Genomic DNA, 22,258 nt, shown 5'->3' with positions numbered 1-22,258 from the left:
TCCCTCACAGACGAGCCTTCCTTCATAGACTTGCACATGATACTCCGAAAGGCATGAGACTTAGCCGTTCGATTCTGAGTACCAAAAAGATTCGTGAGATTTTCCATAATCTCGGTGGCAGTTGCCATGGCGGCATGCTGATGTCTAAGCACTGTTGACATGGAGGCCAACATATAACACTTAGCCATCTCATTCGCCTTGTGCCACCGTCTATGGGCATCTCGCGCAGCCTGCGCGGCATTAGCCGCCGGCACTGGGGGCCGAGGAGTAGTGAGCACAAATATGTACTCATCAGCCGTGAGAACGATGTCCAAATTTTGTTTCCATTCTATGTAATTTTGGCCCTCGAGTTTGTTTTCTTTAAGAATTGCAGAAAGAGGATTGAGTGACATTTTGACGATTTAGGTTGCACTACAAAACAGAATATTTACTATTTGTCATAAACTTATGTGAAGAAATTGAGCAGATTAAACCATAAAACTTTTCAAATTCTCACAACTGTAAAATTAAAATTTTGTACCCTCAAGCAGAGGTCAATACGCATTAAAATTTTAACATTTTTACTGGTCACAACACCGACGAATAGTCCAGAGACCGCAGCACGGCATGGCCGCCAAATGTTGCCTAAGCACGACCATCAGATTTAGCATTACAGAACCTCGTTTCTACAACACACTCCCATAACAATGCTCGTGCGTTGATAACAAGACCAAGCTATCTCGTAAATTCTGTTTGAACTTCTGAAACTTGTAATTTCTTAGGATTATTGTCCCCACAGCATGGGTGGCGATAATATTAGAAACCACTTTCTAGTCCATACTATTTACAAATGAGAAGTCCACCTATACGAACTCGCTATTTCTTAGGATTATTGTCCCCACAGCATGGGGGCGATAATATTAGAAATCAGCTTCATAAGTTGTGGACCAATCGATGGAGACCATATACAAACATAGTTCGTAATTATCGCTTAGATATTTAAGTTATGGTTTTTCATTAATTATCCTTAGCCTTAGTGCAGATTAAAGGCTTAATTAAATTCTGTTGGTATTTAATTGACTGGATAATTAAATCTTTTATAATCTTTTAAACATCTTATTAAAGGATAATATATTAATTACTAAAGATTAATCCATATTCATGTCTTCTATAAGATTTATCTAAAATAATTAATTATTTATATCTTTTACGGACATGAATAAATAATCTTAAATTAATTCCTTATTAAGATTGGGAAGAAAATATATTTTATTATTTAATGAAATCCTACATATCTATCCTAATAGGGATTCTAGATATATAATATAATTTAGGAAACTATTTAATTATTCTTATCTACATCATCTAGGATATAAAATATTCATAGATATAGAAAATAATCAAAATATTCCTAAAATCTAGGGAAATCTTCCCAAAATATTTTATTTCAATTAAATAATAATATTTTAATGATATCTATTAATTTAGGAATTAAATAATCATTAAAAAAAAAAAGATTTCATCGATATCTCGTCGCACGAGGTACGCACGCACGACGAACAACGAAATCACACCGGGGTGGATCCGCCGGGACGGCGACTTCGCCGCCCAGCCACCGCCGGCAGCCCGCGCTAAGCGCGGCTGCTCCCGCTATTCCCACTGCGGCGCGAAAGCGCCGCTTTCTCCTTCCGTCGACGTCCGCCACAGAGCGGCTAACGCCGCGCCTTACCGGCGGACTCCTGCCGTCGCCTGCGACATGCTGCCGGGTTGCAGCGGCCACCGCACAAGGCAGAGCCACTCCCAATCGGCGTCGCGCAACTTGGGTCGAACTAGGGCTAGGGTTAGGTTAGGGTTAGGGTTTCTTGGCCGGAAGGAATACCGCCGCTGCTCTCGAAAGAGCAGCGGCTACCGTCTACCTCCGCGACCGTCGATCGCCGCGTGAATGGAGGAGCAGCCGTCGCGTTCTTGCCGGCGGCGCGGACGAGCCCACGCTCGTGTTCGCGTCGCCGCATGATCGCATTCTAGCTCCTTTTCGATCGGCCCGTGAGTGCTCGGAGACTGCCGGTCCGGTGGTCACGCCGGCGGCGCACACGAGGCCACTCTCGCCCGTGCATCGCCGGTCGATCACCCTTCATTCTCCCACTCGCTCGACAACCCTAATTGGATCGCGTGTCGCGCGATTCGTCTCGGCGCAAGCGCCGACGAATCGCACGTCTCTAGCGTTCCAAAAATTTGAGTTCTTTGTTTCGATAGTTCTTGGGTTCATCATGCATAATAAAATTACAACTAAAAACAAGAACATGCTTCGAAAACAAAAACGCATGCATACATGAATTTCGCAAAATTTAAATCTAAATAATCAGAGCCAAAGACTGGCTCTGATACCAATTGAAGGGGTTGGCAGCGGAAGCGCATGCATAAATCAATTACATAATAATCAGATCTATTTAGCGGATTATTTAGACAAATTCTATTCGCGTAATCATCTCACGTATCATGCTCATAACTCAAATAATCACATGCTTTAAATTAAATGAAATCTAAAACATGTTGTTCTAGGGTTTAGCCATTATACCTTGATGAGTCTCCAAAGAATCGAAGATAGCTAGCGCCTTCTCCTCGTGAAGATCTTTAGTACAAAACCACGGATCTTCTGACTGGTTCCCGGACTGTGAACTGATATCAGGGTGGGCTAATCTCACCAGCGCACTAGGACTTAAATAGAAAAGACAGAAATCCTTTCCCACGGAGGAGAAAAATTCGACCTCTACTAGGAATAGAGAGGGCCGAAAATTTTGAGAGAAAAAACAAGTGTATTTTATGTCTCCTTTATTCTCCTATTTATAATAAGTCACATATTGGGCCCAGACAGGGATCTATGGAAGGCTTTGGATATGGGCTCCCCCAATTAGCTTTTTACTAATTAAATTAAACCCAATTTAATATAAGCTTAAGATTGGAATATTACGAGCAGCCACTACAGAAGTAATACTGCACTCCCCATCCAAATCCGAAATTACAAGTACTTCGGGTTTCCAATACTTTATATTTACTTCCCGCAGTTAAGATAGAAACATCCATTAATTAATTATTGTCTGCTATGGACTTAATTAATTAATATCTTATTTATTCCAAGAGAGGACTCAGCAAGAAAATCTTATTTATTATTCATAGAGTAATTAAACTCCAACTAGCTAGGTTCCGAATAATAAAACCTTATTTCAAGCTTCTCTTGAGGATGTTATCAAACGAGACTCACCTCGCGCACGATTCAACATAATAGCAATCCTAGCACCGCTAGATACTAATCACCACTACCCAATATACCAGGCTTATTGGGTTACGAAAAACCCGCACCATTTGGTAAGTCAAAGTAGTGCATAATCAATACCGTATGCTCAATGCTAACGTACATTGATTGAGAAATAATTTACGAGACCTCGTCTTTCAGTAGATAGCATAAAGACTGTCTCGCTGTTAGATCCATTCAGTGCTATACCACACCAACGTCATCTTATTTCAGTAAGGCTTAGAAATAATCGGACTGACATTGCAACCTTTCACGATAGGTAGTCTAAGCCTATCTAGGTTGTGAAATAATTCTTTTTCTTTGTTTAGAACTGACCGTGTTACCTTAAAGTGGACGACGCCCACAACCGGTCTACTAAAACAAAGACTTAGACTTTGTTAAATTACTTATACATTTAAATATGCAATAAACATCCATTAAATGTAAAATATAACAACATTATGACAAAAATAATCTGTTTATTCATTTGGAAAATAAAATAAGAGTTGTAACAGTATTCAATCACTCGAAAGGTGATTTCTAGTATACAAACTCTAACACCATCTTAGTTCACTATAATTATTACATGTAATAATCCTTCTTATTAAATACTAGTTTAATAAAGTTGTAACTTCCAATGTGAGATAATTAACTCTCTTAATTATTCCCTAAGCTTCTCTCATAGCTCATTAAGTTTGCAATTTTGCACAACTTTAATTCATTATTTCTCACTCACCGGGAATTGGATTTGAGAAAATGAATATACCACAGTCATCTACTCCGAACGTAGATCGACGCTATATCATTTAATTTCATAAAATTAGATGTCTCGTTGATATTATAATTTGGTCAAAGTCTATTGACCGGCATAGATTCCAACAATCCCCCACATGAGTGGAAATAGCCAAATGCATATACATGCAGACACAAGCTCAACCCTCGAGAGGTATATAAGCATAAGGATAGGTAGTTTTTAGCTTTGAACCTTCCATAGTCAACGCCATCGGATACACATGCGGCCTAGTAGCGCGATGCTTTGAACTAGTCCCCCACGGCGTGCACCGAGACAATGGTGTTAACATTTAAACACCTCAACCTCATCCGTTCTCACGTTTTGTGTCCTTTGCGGCCTTGGACACCACTTTGGATTCATAATTGTGTAATTTGAAGCGGCCACACTTCACACTTACATATGTGATTCCTGTTCGAGTATCTTGCCCTACTCGGTCTCTTTGAGAACTCAATCTCCTTGAGATCCTTAGGAGTCATTAAAAGTCATAGATTTAGCCTCACCACAAGACAAGCTTTCTCAACACTCTATTTCTCTTTAAGGAATAGATGTAGATGAGTGTTTCTCACGAACTCTCATAGCTTAGTTGATCTCCAGTCATCATGGTTGGGTTACCACTATAACAATTCTTTAGTTTGTGGATTTCAAACCCATTCCCTCTAGCAACTTATTCATCTGATCACGGTTTAACCCTTGGGTTAGCGGATCCGCTAGATTATCTATTGACTTCACATAGTCAATTGTAATCACGCCTGTTGTGATCAAATGTCTCACGGTATTATGTCGTCGACGAATATGTCGAGACTTACCGTTATAGAAGTCATTGTTCGCCCTCCCGATAGCGGCTTGGCTATCACAGTGAATCAACACTGATGGCACTGGCTTAGACCAACCTGGAATATCCTCAAGGAAGTTCTTAAGCCACTCGGCTTCTTCCCCGGCTTTATCTAAAGCTATGAACTTTGATTCCATGGTTGAACGGGCTATACATGTTTGTTTCGTGGATTTCCACGAGACAGCACCACCCCCAATAGTAAAGACGTATCCACTTGTTGAAAGTGAGTCCTTATTGTCGGATATCCAATTCGCATCACAGTACCCTTCAAGTACTGGGGGGTATCTCGAAAAGTGTAGCCCATGATTTTGAGTATGTTTTAGATATCTCAAAATCTTTACAAGAGCTCTCCAATGCTCTTTGCTTGGATCACTCGTGTAGTGACTCAACTTGTTCACGGCACAAGCAATGTCCGGCCGAGTGTAATTAGTCAAGTACATAATGCACCCAATGACCCATGCATATTCTTCTTGTGCAACGGGTTCGCCCTTGTTTTTGCTCAAGTGAACATCGAGTTCAATTGGAGTCTTAACCGGCGCGCCATCGTAAGCATTGAATTTCTTCAATATCTTCTCAACATAATGAGATTGGGTTAAGATGATTTCATCGGATGTTCTTAGAATTTTCATTCCAAGAATTACATCGGCTAGACCTATGTCTTTCATGTCAAAGTTTCTCTTTAACATGGCTTTTGTCTCGTTAATCACTTGTGTGTTACTACCCATGATTAACATGTCATCAACGTAAAGACACACTATAATGTACCCGTTATCAGTGCTTTTAATATAGACACATTTGTCACACTCGTTGATTTTAAACCCATTTGATAACATTACATTATCAAACTTCAAGTGTCATTGCAACGACGCTTGTTTCAATCCATATAGGGACTTTACGAGTTTGCATACTTTTTTCTCTTGTCCAGGAACTACAAACCCTTCGGGTTGTTCCATATAGATTTCATTATCTAATTCACCATTTAGAAACGCAGTCTTAACATCCATTTGATGAATCTCAAGATTGTGCAATGCAGCAATCGCGAGAAGCACTCGGATAGATGTAATCCTCGTTACAGGTGAATAGGTATCGAAGAAGTCATGTCCTTCCTTTTGTTTAAAACCCTTTACAACCAATCGGGCTTTATACTTATCCACTGTTCCATCGGCCTTAAATTTTCTTTTAAGCACCCAGTTGCACCCTAAAGGTTTGGCACCTTCGGGCAAATCAACCAACACCCAAGTGTGGTTTAGCAAAATTGAGTCAATTTCGCTTTGAACAGCTTCTCTCCAATGTAACCCGTCTGGGCCATCGAAGGCTACTTTTATTGACGTTGGCTCTTCATCCAATATAAAAGCAATGTAGTCAGGACCAAATGTTTTTGGTGTTCTGACCCCACTACCACGTCTTAGTACTGCATCACTTGGATCAGGCCTCACTCGCTTGAGCGATTTAGGCTCTTCATCCGCGGATTTAGAACTAGTGGCTTCATCCACTGTTTTGGAACTAGTGGCCTCATCTTCAATTCTTGTCTCAGAATTGATTGGGACTTCTTCTTTGTCCTTGCAAGGAAACGTATTTTCGAGAAATACGGCATTCCTTGACTCGATTGTTGTTCCTACTGTAATAGTCGATATTTCAGATTTGTGAACAACAAATCTATATGCATGGTTTCCTTCCTTTCCACAACTCATAAGGACTGATGTCTTTTCCTTTGAGTGGGATTTTGTTAAGGATATAGTTGGCTGTCAAGATAGCCTCCCCCCACATGTTCTGAGGTAATCCTGAACTTAGTAGCAGCGCATTCATCATCTCTTTTAGAGTTCGATTTTTGCATTCTGCTACACCATTAGATTGTGGTGAGTATGGAGCAGTTGTTTGATTATTATACCACTTGCGTTGCATAACTCCTCAAACGGGGCTACATGCTCGCCTCCTCTATCACTTCGAATCGCTTTGATTTTACAACCAAGTTGATTCTCAACCTCGTTCTTATAATTTTTGAACACTTCAATTGCTTCATCTTTACTTCTTAAAAGATAAATGTAGCAATATCTTGTGCAATCATCTATAAAAGTGATTAAGTACTTTTTACCACCTCTAGTTTGCACCATCCTTAAATCACATACATCCGTGTGAATTAGTTCAAGGGGTTTCGTTTTCTATTCAATTGAGTGAAACGGTAACTTAGTCATTTTTGCCTCAAGACATATTTCACATTTGTCTTGGGTATCCTCTTCAATTGTCTTTAGTAAATCTAAATTTACTAATCTTTTCATGGCTTTTGAATTTACATGTCCCAATCTACAATGCCACAAATTTGAAGACTCGGTCAAATAAGAGGAAGTAGATGTTTTATTATTATTATTAGCCGTAGCCACAATAAGCTTGAAAAGTCCGTCGGTTACATAACCTTTTCCGAGGGACTTCCCAAACTTGTACAAATCAAACCTATCAGACTCGAATACAAGTTTAAACCTCTTATTAACTAGTATTGATCCTGACACTAGGTTCTTGCGGATGTCCGGGACATACAGCAAATCCTTTAAAGTGATCGTGACGCCAGACGTCATCATGAGTATCATATTGCCAATGCCGAGGACCTCGGACGATGCTTGATTACCCATGTTGATCTTCCTCCCTTCAACAGCAGTGTAGGAGGCAAACTTGCTCCTATCTGAGCAGACATGAGCCGTAGCGCTGGTGTCGATGTACCAGCCGCCTTTGTTGTCAACAATGTTGACTTCTTCAGTGACCACGGCAACGAGGTCATCTTCATTCCAGTCCTTGAACTCTTTCTCAACGACGTGGGCTGTCGGCTTCTTCTTCTTGTTGTGGCAGTCTTTGGCAAAGTGGCAAATTTTGCCACACTTGTAGCATTCGCCTTCAAACTTCTTTGTAGGCAGCTTTCCCTTCCCCTTGTCCTTCTGATTTGGGCGAGGGCGTTTGTTGGAGGGACCGCCCCGCTCCAACAAGTTGGCTTTGGCCTCAAATGGACATTTAGCCTTTTGAACAATTTTGCACACGTCGGCCTCGATGGCGCAGTTTCACGATCAAATCTTCAAGGCTCATCTTCTTTCGCTTGTGCTTGAGATAGTGCTTGAAGTCCTTCCAACTAGGAGGAAGCTTCTCGATTAGTTTGCACCGTATAAAGTTGTCAGGCAAAATCATCCCTTCAACCACGAGTCCGTGGATGATCATTTGGAACTCTTGAACTTGTTCCATGACCGGTCTAGAGTCGACCATCTTGTAGTCCGTAAATTTGGATACTACAACATGTTCAGTACCTGCAGCATTATCGATACTGTACTTTTTCTCTAGGCTTTTCCACATCTCTTTGGATGTGGTTACAACGGAGTATACATTGTACAAGCTATCATCTGAAGCACTTAAAATGAAATTTTTACAAAGATAATCTCCTTTGCGCCATGCTTCATAGTCCGCCAAGATATCGAGCCTCGTCTCTTGATCACTTAGCGTTGGCGGCTAGTTCTCCGTGAGGAAGTTGGCGACGCCCAATGTTGTCAAATAGAACAACATCTTTTGGTACCACCTCTTGAAGTCAGCTCCTCCAAATTTATGTGGCTTTTCGGCGGGTGGCATCATTCTAGGTGCCAAAGGTGCCGCACTTGGTCCTTGGAAGGAACCATTCATGTTGCCCCCGAAGGAGCCAACAACATGGTTGGGCATAGGGCCCCCACCATTCATGTTGGGCGTTGAGCACGTCATGTTCATGACGGGCATAGAGCCCGTCATGTTCGTGCTGGTCCCGAAGGAGCCAATACCCGTGCTGGACCCGAAGGCCCCAACACTTGTGTGAGACCCGAAGGCCCCAACACTCGATCCATTAAAGGATCCGATGGAACCACTAAAAGTGGAACCAACCGACCCACTCGAGGTGGATCCACCAGTGAGCCCATGGGTGTTAGAATACACCCAAGGGGTTGTTGATGAAGATGAATAGAGCCCGAGAGTTGGCATCATCGTGGTGGATGCCATGGTGGAGGAAATGATGGCGGCGGTGGTGGCCGGAGTGGTGGCAGCGGCAGTGTTTGATTCAGTCGACATCTCCAAGCAAATGTATTAACGTTTCGAAAGTTTTAGGTTCAATTATGTCCAAATTCCTTCAAATGCAAGTTATCTCGTCTTGCGATTGTTGGCTTCTGGATTACAAGAGATAAAAAGTCGGGCGTAATACAACCCAAAAGGAATACAAGAGAAATAAAGGAAACTGAATTACAAGGAGATCGAAACTATAAACCGTAGTAAAAAGGAAATAGCCGAGTCGAGGAGGCCTCTTTCCGCAAGACGAGATACGCCCCGGTAGTGCTCTTCGGATTGGCGTTTCATCCCCAAAGATAAAACGGGTGCGTCTCTGGTGAAGCAGCACCGCAATCAACAGAGCTCCGACGAACTGGATGGAGGAGAGGGCAGAGCTTTCAACAGAAAAACAATGTAGAGAAAGAAGAAAGTGTATGATGCAGATTCTAGTTTTCAGTGTGTAGAATGCTAGAATGACTAGCCTATTTATAGGCTCAGTCCACTGTAGAGGTCAACGCAGCCTTGATGGTTGTCATCAATGCCAGACCATAACGGTCGTCGGTTACGAGCCGTTACAAGCTCAGAGCTAGAGAGGTTGAATCTAGACGCTTCTAGATTCGATCATGACGTGGACTGTCACGTTGGCTTACCGCGTCATACTGACATAGGTGTCATCCCGCTTGGCTCGCTGGCGTGGAAACGATGGTGGTCTAAAAAGAACTAGACCCACTAGCCTTGGGCCAAGCCCACGACCAGGCCCAAAGAACAGCCCAAAGACCAATTGCCAAGGGCAAGGGCACGGGCTCGAGGCACGCGGCGCGCGCGTGTGGGCTCTTACAGCCCATCTTAGTCCACTATAATTATTAACATGTAATAATCCTTCTTATTAAATACTAGTTTAATAAGATTGTAACTTCCTATGTGAGATAATTAACTCTCTTAATTATTCCCTAAGCTTCTCTCATAGCTCATTAAGTTTGCAATTGTGCACAACTTTTATTCATTATTTCTCACTCACCGGGAATCGGATTTGAGAAAATGGATATACCACGGTCATCTACTCCGAACGTAGATCGATGCTATATCATTTAATTTCACAAAATTAGATGTCTCGTTGAAATTATAATTTGGTCAAAGTCCATTGACCGACATAGATTCCATCATTTATTTCTTATTTCGGCTTTTAAATTTATTATAGTAATATAATACTATGATTTAAAAGAAAAGGATATTGCATCGACACTGAAAACTTGACTACAAAGTACGGAGTACTACTATATTGAAAAAAATTGTGGTCTATGAAAACAACTTCTTACCAAAATTTACAAATTGGGAGAAGCTATCGCTTTTGACGATAAATGAAAAAATTTCTAATAATACAATATCCTTTGCGTATAACCGAGTTATAAAAAAATTGGTTAGGGTTTATTATATCTCAGCAATTTTTGGTTATAGCTAAGTTCAGGTTTTTTTTTTTAACCCGAATCCATTCAATTCATGCATGGATTTCGCCGACTATGTTAAGACGGAGGTTTTGGCATACTACTTTACAATTTTGATTGTTTATCCAAAGCAAATTTTGGTGGAGACGTGACAATTTTGTGTTTATGAATTATGGTAAAAATTCTTAGTTCTTACTGATTACATAACCAAAATTGTCAGAGTATATGACGTTTAAAATCTTCGTCTCGGGTTATTGCACAAAATTGACACCTGCTACATAATGAAGCTAGGATTCTTTGTTACGTTGATTTGGGTTAATAGTGGCATTTTGTATTATCGTAAAGTCTGGTCCATGAAATTAAAAAGAATATATAGTGCATTGAAGTAATACAGTGATAAATTTATTAGGTAGACTAAAACAAGTTTTCTTTAGAGTTGAATCATCAAGTCACATATATACCAACTTTAATTTATACAACTACCTTACAATTGTGGTCTTATAAATACCACACCTACTAGTAGCATTTAGGATCAAATTATCAAAATATATTTATTCCAACTACACATCAACTGCATATCTTTTTCTAGGCTCTTGATTTTTGTTTCACTTGTAATTTGCTTCTTGTCGAGGAAGAATCATAAATATTTACAAGAATAAACATATCATTATTTTTTAAAGGAAAAAATCGTACACATCAATGCTATTAGTAGTATATGGTATATTTCATTAGCCCAATTAGTTTGATACTGAATAGGCCTGATTCAAATATACATTGGGCCCGTAGGTTCTGCCCAATTGGATTAATAATTTTATTAAACTGAATAACATATTTCTCAAATAAATTATTTAAAAAAAAAAACTAGTTCCACCATTACTCTTCATCTTTGGACACGAAAAAATTCAGGTTTCAGCGGTAAGCATTTTGCAGTTAACTTCGAATATTTTCTCCCTGAGGTTACATTTATGCGATTAGGAAGTTAGAAGCGTAGGGAGATAGGGACGAGCATGTGATTAACTATGTAATTCTGAGTAAGCATGCAACATGTTCGACGAAATGCGTGAGTAGGCTGGACTTGTTTGATTCGTGTTCAGGTACATTGATGGAGGTGGGGCATTGCTTCTTAGATGGGAGCGCAGATGCTGTGGAGTTTTGTGGCCATGAGTCGTACCACAACGTGCTTGCAGCCTCTACTTACGTGCTTCAAGAGGGTGATCAGCCCACTCGATCAGGGAGCATAACGCTCTTCGATGTAGATGCTGAGGCAGGCCGTTTTGAGTTGATTCAGAAAGTTGAAACAGCTGGGATTTTCGATATCAAATGGAGCCCAGGGCCCCTGCCTTTGCTTGCGCAAGCCGATGCTGATGCTTGTGTAAAGCTCTATAGCCTGCCTTGCTCTGGGTCAGAAACTGCTGAAATAGGCAGTAAGTTTTTTTTTTTTTTTTCAAATTTTACTTTGCACTATTCTTCTTCTGGTTCAAGGCAATTTGTGGTGTGATATTCTCATCATCCTTGGGTGCTTCGAAATTGAGCCTCTCTCTTCTTCCTAAAATGGTCTTGCATCTTGATTTTGTTTACTTAATGACTTGTTCGTATCACTTTTCTGGGAGTTGATTGCTTTGTCAACAATGTTACTTGTGCTCTTGTTATGATTGTTTGTATGCTCAAATCTATACTTTGAAGTAGGGAATCAAGTTCTTCTATTCTAGTTTAGTTAAATTGTTAAATTCATGTTTAGTTAAATTGTTAAATGCGCTTGCTTTGAAAGTGCATCAAGCTTTCAAGTACAAGGTTTTGCCAGTTCTTTTTATGGCAATTCAAAAGTAAAAACATAATAATGACTGAGAGCTTGGAGTCTATGGAGGATCACTAATTTTGTTTTAGTACAATGTTAAGTTGAAGGGTGGAAATTAATGTCTTATCATATCAATTGTTGCTTGTACTACATTATAGGAAATGATCGCTGTGTAAATCTAGACTTCCCAATTGTCTATTCAGGCAATTTCTTCAAGCTCCGAGCATCATGACCCTTATTTCCATAGAGCATCAAACAGCAGCAAAACTATATAAGTTGCGAAAGAGCATGCACATTGTGGTGAAAATTAGACTTTCTCATAGTTTAACTCAATGTCGGTTGGTACTGGTACTTTACCTGTGCAATGACAATGAGGAATGTTGCATATGGTGCTTTGCTTGTAGTATAGATTCTTGATACATGGCCTCTTTGTTCATTATCTTGCATCACGATCGTGTTTACTTTGAGTTGAAGATCTTCTGCTTATTGCAGGTAGTTGCTTAACTGAAGTTCAGGGTAAATGCATCAGCTCCTCCATGTGCTTGTGCATAGATTGGAATTCGCATGCCACATCCATGGCAGTCGGCCTCTCTGATGGATCAGTTTCCATAGTCTCATTAGATGAGTCGCAGCTCAACATTCTGCAAGAATGGAAAGCACATGACTTTGAGCTTTGGGCTGCCTCGTTTGACATCCAGCAGCCGATGCTAATATACACAGGTTCGGATGACTGTAAGTTCAGCTGCTGGGACCTACGCGAGGACCCTTCTCAGTTGGTTTTCCAGAACACAAAAGCTCACAAAATGGGAGTGTGCTGCATAGCAAAGAGCCCTCACGACCCCAACGTTCTGCTCACTGGTAGCTACGACGAGCACCTGAGAATATGGGACACCAGATTAACTTCACGACCGGTGAGTGAATCTTCGATATGTCTAGGTGGAGGAGTTTGGAGGGTGAAGCACCACCCACATATACCAGGGCTGGTGTTAACAGCTTGTATGCACAACGGTTTTGCACTCGTTAAATTTCGAGCGGATCAAGTCGAGGTGATTGAGACATATACGAAGCATGACTCACTTGCATATGGAGCTGACTGGCAAAGAGGAAATGCATTTGTGTCTGGAAAGAAGAAGAGGTCTGCAATTGCTACATGCTCGTTTTATGATCGACTGCTTCGTGTCTGGACACCACAAAGCGATGATGTATTTATATGATTTTAAGGTCTTTTTTACCTGATAATGCAAACTTATATTTCTGTAACTTGTATACTATACCAATAACATTTCTTAGTACCTCTTTGGAAATTTGTCTCAATACTCATGATTTTGTGTTATCGGACGTCCTTCGACGTGCTACAAATTGAAAATCGGCAGGACTACCATGATTGCAGCACTTAATAAAATTTTAAAAATTAAAATCAGGCCAAATATCGTGATTTTTTTAACAACTAGCCCTTCTTTTCTGTCCCACAAACTTGGAATCAATTATCAGTGTATGTAAATAATGATGCAATTCTCAAATCAATGAGATCTTGATAATTTATAGAAATAGTATTTGCTTACAAGTACAATCAAGCATCCCAGAGATGTAGCACGTGAAGTAGACAAAAAAAACAGCTAAGTGGCTTAAAACATGAAGGATAAAAATGTCACGAACACGAGTTTAACGGGAAAATATGTATCGTTCTCATCTCTAATCTACTGGAACTTCAACTTCCATCTTCAGAACAGAACTGCCCAGGATCTGCAGGTAGATGATAACAAGCAGTTAGCAATTTATATCAAGAATACGTGCTAATGATGTAAAGTGTGATTTCTCAATGCGATAAGAGGCATGGCAGCAGCACAAGCAGCATATGTATATACAGACAGAGAGAGGAGAGATATATAGAAGCAGAATACGCAACTTGACGACTAAGATAACTATCCATTGAGATGGAACAGCCTTTCAAACATCATTAAAGTGCTTTTAAGCATTCTTAATTGATATAGAGGTGATATATTACCTTCATGAAGTCAGCTGGAACTAATACAGAATCTTTTCTGTAGCCTGCTTCCTCAAGAACTTTGGTAAGAACACGCTATATATAACAATACAGAACTTCAGATTAGCGCAACTCAGCAATTAATTAGCAACAGGATCCAGAAAACTATGAGAAAGCAAGGAAAGTACCCCCTTGCACATGGCACAATAATACTACATTAAAACATTAAGAAAAATCATGGTGGTTCTGATTTAGAAGATTAATATTCATTTGATTGCTTCAATTAATTTATTTACTACAGTTTTTCTAGTTTTTGTCATTTTGTGAACAAAGGAATTGGAATTTTTCACAGCTTCTGCGTGGCAAAGAACAAATAAGCAACAGAAAGTTAGACATAAAGAAAAGAAAGTTAAAACTAATGGTAATATATAAGAGGGAAATATGAATAGAGTAGGGAGACTAACCTCTCTCTGATGTTCAGCTATAAATTGACCCGTCAAATCACGCAATATGTCCAGAACGTCATTGAAACTAACCTTATGGTTACCATCAGAATCATAAACCTTAAAAATAACTGGGTTAAGGAAATTATACTCAGCATTGGCCAATTGGAAAACAATTTTTTAACGTTGAAGTTTTAATTTACGGAGGAATATTTCTATGTTTTGCACAGCTTACATTCAACTTTCAGCTGCAAGCTCGCTCGAGAACTAAAAGCAGATAGAAATAACACAAACTCCTTGAAATTTAGCCCATCCAGCATTCTCAAAAGTCTCTGCATATGTAAATAGGAAAACGAAAGCTAAGTACAATCACCACTTCATGAACAATAGCAATCTTTAGTTGAAATAATACACACAAGCTACCCTGATTTATACTCATTTCTATTTTGGCAAAGTTGCCTAGTCTAATTGGATTTGTAGGATACTTGATCCTTTTTTAAGTTTTCATTTTTCCTCCTGATAGCCCATAATCATCACTTTAATTTATAGGTCAAGGGCCAACACAAATGTTCCAAAACATGCATGCTTGAATATAGCAGTTAACCAATAAAATACTTTCCTACTCATTCATGAATCATGATTATGTTCCAAGTAGCCTGTAGCTTCCGAATACTTCATACTATCTATTGACTATTTACGGTCGATCTCCCATCAGTAGCTCATATCACCAACAGGAAGATATGTACTGGATTGGAGATTTTAGCAGTTTTAACATTTAATCAAAGTGTATATCGTCCTAATAAGGTCGTGACCACTTATTTCTCTCTCCCTCTATCCATCATAATTTATTGATTTAGGGAAAAAACCGAGACAGTAGGACCAACAACAGATACACATAAATTAGATATCAATATACACTGAAGAATGCTCGTTCCTAGACATACAACGTGATCATTTGTATAATCGACTATCTCCAAAATTGTACACCTATCTCTTCTTTAACATTTCCTGTCATTAAGAAATCTACTTAAAGTCATAACATTTTACCCCCACTAAAGACCATACTTTTTCTATAAACTATGATACTACTACATTTATGGAAGCACACAAAGATTTGATTCTTTCTCCAATTTTGGTTCAAAACTTACTGCAAAATTCAAATTCGGAAACAAGTTCTTAGTTGATTTCTTTTGCATTACCCCATCAAAAACAGTTTGTACATATGATTGTAGGATTCCTAACATAACAATGCAACCAGAATAAAAAGAGGTTCAAGCAGCTGTTTGTCCAACCTGAGAGAGGGGATTCATGGCAAATTCAGGCACATTCATAAACTCATCGGCGGAGATGAAGCCCCCTCCGCTCCTGTCCAGCTGGCAGAACCTCTGGTACAGTGAAACAATCTCCTGCTGGGAAACTACACAACAAGCACCAATACGCATCATTTATCAAAACTTAGCAAATAAATTAAACCAAGAACAATGCACAATCAAATGCCAATCACAATTCAATTCATTTGTTTCTTATCACTGACCCTAATCAGATCATAACTACGGGCAATCATTCATGTCTTTATCGTGACACCCACGAAAAATCATATAAAAACAGGCAAAAATAGAGAATTGAAAAGGCGAGAATCACAGAGACATGAAAACAATTATGGGATTATCATAAAAAAACATGAAAAAAAAGGTGGAATTGAGCAGAGGAATGTATTACAGGTGTTGCTGCAGTGTTCTTGGACCCCTTCAATGTCGTACTGAGTGAGCATGGAGGAACCGTTTCCCATCACAAATTCCACTTTCCAGAATCCCAGAGCGATAACAAACTAGGTTTGGTGTAAAATTAGAAACTTGGTATCAGAACAAATGGTGGATCAAGAAGATGAGGGTGGCAGATGTAGGCCTTGTTTGCCTAAGATTTTGGACAAAATAATCTGATTTCAGAGTTAATTTTTCATTTAAAATAACAAATAGAACTACTAAAATAAAATTCCTAAAATTAGAAAAATCGCGCAAATTTATTTTCTTTCTTAAATTTTCTTTTTTCTAAATTCCTTGTTCTTACTTACTACTTACAAATTGTTAAGATGAAAACCCTTCTGACAATGTACCACCAATCTCGTGCTGTCACATAACACGTTATCCAATAATATTAGAGGCGTATTCAATAATATTCATTTATTATGCATTTATAATAGTAATAGATTGATTACAGTGTAGATTGTTAAGTATTGCAGTATAGACATAGAATGTTTCGGTCGCGGTATATATGTAGACAGATTGCTTTTTATACCATTATTTTGCATTTATAGACAATAATGCAATATTCAGCATTCTACACTACAATCCACGTAGTACTATCATGTAATCGGTAGAAATCAATCTAAAACGCTTACTATGATATTTCTGGATTCGCTCCTAATATTGCAGGATAGCGTGTCACGTGGCAGCACGGGGTTGGTGGTACGTTGTCACTCTAACTATGCTAGCACCCTAAATCCCTAATGCTCCCCCTTACTTACATATTTAAGTACTACCGAACTTATTTTTTTATTAATTACTCTTCCGTCCCAACTAAGTTGAGTCGTATTCTTCTTTGGGACGTTTCAACTATGTTGAGTCATTTTTTTTAATAAAAAACAAAACATCTAATTATTCTTACTTTATTCCATTATCTAATTTACTCTCTTTATCTTTTCTCCTTTATTAGTAGTAGGTTTTAAGGATCTAACTAGTAGTAGTACTACCCCCTCCGTCTCATTTAATATGACACGTTTTCCTTTTTAGTTTGTCCCAAATAAGATGATACGTTTCTTTTTTTTGTTAACTTTCTCTCTCCAATTAATGCACCCAAGTCCCAACAATTTTTTCACACCTATTAATATTCATCTTTCTTTCTCTATTTTAATACTCACACAATTTTTCTCTCTCCAATAACTCTTAAATCAATAACTCCTAAAATCTGGTGACGGCTAAGAAATACTACTAGTATATTATCCTATTTTATAGTGGTAAATCAATAACTTCTAAAATCTCGTGACGGATGAAGTCTGGTTTATACCACAAATGAAAAAGGAATACACTTTATTTTTTTTTTGTTTTTAATGAAATTTAAATGTGAGGACGATTGAATTGCAACTTAAGAAAACAGAATAAGAATTGGTGTATGACATTTTAAAATTAATCGAATCGTTTCTATCAATCTAACCAATCGAATCCAAAAAATATTTGGTTCGATTTGGTTGTACTAAATTTTCCTGGACCTTCACAAAGTTGAAATGGAAATGTAATTTTCTGATTTAATACTTTGTGCTTCTTCAAAAACATGGATTTTGGGATCTTATCATCTTATCTATAATAAATACTCTAGATCAATACATGAAAATTAGATTACGGAAAAAAGAAAAAAGAAAATAAAAAAGAAAGAAAGGCAGTTTCTTTGAATACACTCAGCTGAGCTGGCGAGGTAGATAAACTGTTAATTTGAGTGAGTGCCCTTGTTCATCAAGCAGCTTCTCACAAATTCGCCACTATGTCGCAGACATCGCGCCCCAAGAGCCCCGATGATCAAACTGTATGCTCTCCTTAATCTCTTTGTTCCAATCAATCTCTACTTTTCGAATTTCCTACTTTTTTATGCCCAATTATGATTCAATTGGATGGAATCAATTTGTTCGCATTTACTTGAAATTCAGTCGAATCGGCGTCTAATGTAGAAACTCCTTTGGCAGTTTTGCTTTCAATTGTATTTTTAACTTCACTTAGTAGTTTCTTTGGTTATTATGGGTGTACAAGTGTGAGTTCTGCATATAATGTTGGAATAGTGAAGAATGTTGGCCTACTTGAAGCTCTTTTCTCGGAGATGGTTATGTATTGTGTGAAATTTCTTTGTTAGCTACACGATCAATGTTTTTCAGCATTTTTGGATGTACAGGAATTGTGTATTTTTAACCAATAGCTTTTACCGAATTCAGAGACTATGGATTGGAAAGGGATGGGAAAAGGACGTGAGTCACGTGATGAGTTTTTAGTGCTAGGAGGTGAATCACTTCTTAAGAGTTAAGATCTGATCAGGAATTGTGCTAAGAAAGTTGAATTTTAGGTTAAATGAATATATTATGTGTAACATGCTAAGATTTTTGGGACAATCTGTGTACTGTTTGATAAGTAGGTGTGACTTTCTTGATGCAACTCATCTTCTTATCGGGACTGTCTGACTAGCTGTTGGGATGGCAGAACATTCGAGAGACTACTTTTTTCACATTTCTGTCTCTTCGTAATTTTGCATTGCATTTCTCTGATTTTAGGATATACTTAGTAAGTTATGTTATATAATGTTGTAAAACTGTAACGATTCGTAGTTTCTGTAGGAAGGAGCGGCTTTCTCCCTGTCTAATGCTTAATTGTGTGATACTTCTGAATTACTATCGCATGTGGTTATACCTCTTTGTTTTCTATTCCTGATAGTATGATTTATAAGGGATGTCAATGCTCTTGTTCCATATGGTGAATTCAATTTGTTGTTAGTACGCCGAAGGGACTTGATTTTTCGATCTGTAGGTTTCATCAGTAAGTAGACCGATTGTATGTGTCTGTCTTCTGATTTGTTTTTATGTTGCAGGGGATGTATATTCGTGTCAAACGCAACAAAACAACTTACTTTCTGCAATGTGTGCCGAGTGAGACAATTCTGCAGATTAAGGAGAAGTTGCATGAGATCACTGATCAGCCCGTTGAGAACCAGCGTTTGATACTACTGCCAAATCGGGAAATGTTGGAAGACTCGAAATCGCTGGCTGATCAGAAGGTTTTTTCTTCACTATCTATGTAGTTTACGTAAAAAAGCATTAAGAATGCTTCAAATTTTTCTGAACACAGCTAATTCTCTAACACAGCCAATCAAAATATCATGAGTTTGGTTATGGATTCATTCCTGAAGGTTCTATCTTCACTATCTATATAGTTTACGCAAAAACGCGTTAAGAGTGCTTCAAGTTTTTTTTCTGAACATAGCTAATTCTCTAACACAGTCAATCAAAATTCACGAGTTTGGTTATGGATTCATTCCTGAAAATTGCAAGAGTTTTGATATATATATTTCAGTACCTTGGCTTCAAACCTTATAAGTTATTCCTTGATATGCATTTTCAGGTTGAGAACGATGCTGTCGTTGCCCTGACACTGAGAAAAGGTACCCTTTCTGGTCACAGTCACTAATTTGATCTGCAACTGATTTTTCGTTTCTTGCCAGTAGAAAGTCTTATACTTATCACATTACGCCTCTTGCCATGATCTCCATAGTATGTTTTAAACCTGTGCAAATTTATTTTATTTCTTGCAAAACTGAATCCGAGACCAGAGATTTTAGTTCACCTTTCAATTCACCCAAAAAACTATTTAGATACTGCGTGAGAGGATGCAATACACAAAACTGAGTATTTGAAATATTACATGATCCAACAAGCTCAAAGCTGTTCAATCCATCAAACTATTTACTATGTAGTGGATTTGTCTATATTATTTTTGACTTTCCAAGCTATCACCCAAGTAACATTCCTCTTTTAGTTTCCAAAAGCCTTATATTGCACATTCTAGGCAACACTTAACTTATAAGATACGATGTTCTGAGCTCTGGCCTTGTTTGAACCCTTATGCATGAAGTAATAGTTGAATCATTATAATGAAACGAACATGGGGATTGCTGCTATATGAAAACCTAAAATGTTGTTGTTTGGCTGTTTTCTTCTCTTGATCTTTCCGCACAGTCCTTTTTTTAGTTGCTCGCAAGCTCTTGGCAAGCTCTTGACAATCTTTCTGATGTGATTCACTGCTGCCATTCATTTATGAATCTGCATAGAAATGTCCCTTTCCTGAACTTAGAGCCTATTGAATTGTGTTTTTCAATGAAATCGGAGCAATATCATACCGATTCTGAAGCTTAATTTTTACCTTATTTTTGTCAAAACTGCTGCTCTTTTGTGGAGTAGTTTATACTTAACATCTCTGTAATTGAATGTGCTCCTTTACACTTTGTGAAAGAGTAGGCAGTCTTTTGCTGCTTTCTATATTATATTTGGTCATAGAAGGTGAAAACTTTTAGTTTCTCCGATAAGCATGTGGAAATCAGTGTTCAATTAACAGAAACCTTGGTTTTTTGTGTGCTTTTGTATCTCTAATATCGATTTCTTTTTTCTTCATTGATTCATTTTTGCAGATGATAATGAGTTTGAAGAGGTAAACATTGTGAGACCAAATGATTTTTACCAATCGCGGGAGGCAGATGGTGGATCTAACTGGTGAGGCTGCTACGGTAGTGTTGAAGAAGGTCCGTCGTTGGTCAGTGTTTTTCTCAGTCGGAGAAGAAACTACTGGTCTTATATTACTTTGATTGGTTGATAAGATTTGGAGTTGGTTTATCTCCTTGTCTGCAACATGATCATTACTTGATTTTCATTTTCACTGCAAACATTTATATGCTAACTTTTCATATGCGTGTGTTTTTTTCAAATGCATGTGCTCTCTCTCTCTCTCTACCAAGACTACCTAAAAAGTGTATTTAGCTTAATTACGAGCATAATCTTTTCTTTCATAATCACCAAAGTATCACTAATACTTGAGAGTCAAGAGTTTAAGAAATCAGTTACCTATTTTAATAAATTTTCTGCCTGGCACAACTATATTCCGCAATGGGAATGTATGCGGCTGTTTTATTCAACTTCTAATTTATCTGCTTGGCCTAGGGAAATTGTTTAGAAACATTTTTATTATTAATGCCAATAGTCAAAAGGCACTATAACTATCCAAATGCTTTTTGCTACAAAAATGCCGAAAATCTCACTATAAACTATCATTACATTAGTAACACTTTTTTAGGTGTAGATCGTCAAAAGTGAAAAGTGAATGTGAAAAATAAGTATAATGATATGGTAGAATCAAAATTCAAAATAGACGCTTTGAAAAGAACATGCGAAAGCATGCCACATTATTAATTTGTTTTGTCATTATGTTTTAGGCTTTAGCACATGACGTCCTATCATTTGGTTCCTCTTTATCACTCCAATCATAATATATATCCATTCCCGTCCAATGTTCCTACCAGATTATAATGTTTAGAAGGGAACATGAGGAAATGCACATTAATATAATTAATTACGGGGTACGTTTTAAGCAGAAAAGAAAAACATTAAGATTTTGGTTCCTAGCCCCACGGATGATGTTACTCGATTAAAACTTTAAATTCAAAATAATTTAATACTACTAGTCTACTACAATAAGAGCATCCGCAATGGTCGGCTAGCGACCGGCTAGCCGATTCGTCGCGCTGGCCGATCGGCTAGCCGAACCATTGCAGTCGGCGAGAGCGAAACCGGCTACCGCTTCGGCGTGGGCTGGCCGATCGCTCGTCGCTGGCCGAAGCGCTGGCCGATCGGCTAGCCGCCATTATGGCGGCCCGATCGGCCAGCGCCGATTTTTGTTTTTTTTATTTTTTTTTTTTAAAAAAAAAAACCTATATAAACGCGATTTTCGTTTCATTTTCATTTGCACCACTTGTTTTAACGAGTTTTCTCTCTCTCTAACTTTCTGTACAAGAGCATCATCGAGCGATGGATCACAACAACGAGTTCAGTCCAGCGACGAGTGGATCTCAGACTCCCACGGTA

General features: G+C 38.5%; 3 protein-coding genes across 3 annotated transcripts; 2 read left to right on the top strand and 1 right to left on the bottom strand.

Moving 5' to 3' along the window:
- Positions 1-11,158: 11,158 nt before the first annotated feature.
- LOC125187657 (Transducin/WD40 repeat-like superfamily protein) lies at positions 11,159-13,501 on the top strand. The gene is made up of 3 exons (XM_048084284.2): positions 11,159-11,288; positions 11,468-11,797; positions 12,661-13,501. Exons 2-3 carry the CDS (start codon positions 11,476-11,478, stop codon positions 13,380-13,382), a joined length of 1,044 nt encoding a protein of 347 aa, XP_047940241.1. The 5' UTR covers positions 11,159-11,288; positions 11,468-11,475; the 3' UTR covers positions 13,383-13,501.
- A 179-nt stretch (positions 13,502-13,680) lies between these two features.
- LOC125190449 (uncharacterized) lies at positions 13,681-16,534 on the bottom strand. Its single transcript, XM_048087763.2, has 6 exons — positions 16,315-16,534; positions 15,888-16,012; positions 14,831-14,927; positions 14,617-14,726; positions 14,174-14,248; positions 13,681-13,911 (listed from the first exon to the last, which is right to left on the bottom strand). The coding sequence occupies exons 1-6, from the start codon at positions 16,382-16,384 to the stop codon at positions 13,861-13,863; spliced, it is 528 nt and encodes a 175-aa protein (XP_047943720.1). The 5' UTR covers positions 16,385-16,534; the 3' UTR covers positions 13,681-13,860.
- A 1,456-nt stretch (positions 16,535-17,990) lies between these two features.
- LOC125187546 (Ubiquitin-like superfamily protein) lies at positions 17,991-21,105 on the top strand. Its single transcript, XM_048084157.2, has 4 exons — positions 17,991-18,171; positions 19,219-19,404; positions 19,749-19,788; positions 20,812-21,105. The coding sequence occupies exons 1-4, from the start codon at positions 18,130-18,132 to the stop codon at positions 20,895-20,897; spliced, it is 354 nt and encodes a 117-aa protein (XP_047940114.1). The 5' UTR covers positions 17,991-18,129; the 3' UTR covers positions 20,898-21,105.
- The last annotated feature ends 1,153 nt before the right edge of the window (positions 21,106-22,258 follow it).

The sequence above is a fragment of the Salvia hispanica genome, chromosome 5 (assembly GCF_029641045.1).
Source record: "Salvia hispanica isolate PSC_SH4W2 chromosome 5, Shi_PSC_v1, whole genome shotgun sequence".
Lineage (NCBI taxonomy): Eukaryota > Viridiplantae > Streptophyta > Magnoliopsida > Lamiales > Lamiaceae > Salvia > Salvia hispanica.
This window is presented reverse-complemented; position numbering and strand designations above follow the sequence as displayed.

Excerpts from the sequence above, each read along its gene's own strand:
- LOC125187657 (XM_048084284.2), top strand. The coding sequence starts at position 11,476 with ATGGAGGTGGGGCATTGCTTCTTAGATGGGAGCGCAGATGCTGTGGAG. Across the intron at positions 11,798-12,660 it reads AGAAACTGCTGAAATAGGCA|GTAGTTGCTTAACTGAAGTT; the intron begins GTAAGTTTTTTT and ends TGCTTATTGCAG.
- LOC125190449 (XM_048087763.2), bottom strand. The coding sequence starts at position 16,384 with ATGGGAAACGGTTCCTCCATGCTCACTCAGTACGACATTGAAGGGGTC. Across the intron at positions 16,013-16,314 it reads AGAACACTGCAGCAACACCT|TTTCCCAGCAGGAGATTGTT; the intron begins GTAATACATTCC and ends CTTGTTGTGTAG. Across the intron at positions 14,928-15,887 it reads CCATGAATCCCCTCTCTCAG|AGACTTTTGAGAATGCTGGA; the intron begins GTTGGACAAACA and ends TTACATATGCAG.
- LOC125187546 (XM_048084157.2), top strand. The coding sequence starts at position 18,130 with ATGTCGCAGACATCGCGCCCCAAGAGCCCCGATGATCAAACT. Across the intron at positions 19,405-19,748 it reads AATCGCTGGCTGATCAGAAG|GTTGAGAACGATGCTGTCGT; the intron begins GTTTTTTCTTCA and ends ATGCATTTTCAG. Across the intron at positions 19,789-20,811 it reads TGCCCTGACACTGAGAAAAG|ATGATAATGAGTTTGAAGAG; the intron begins GTACCCTTTCTG and ends TCATTTTTGCAG.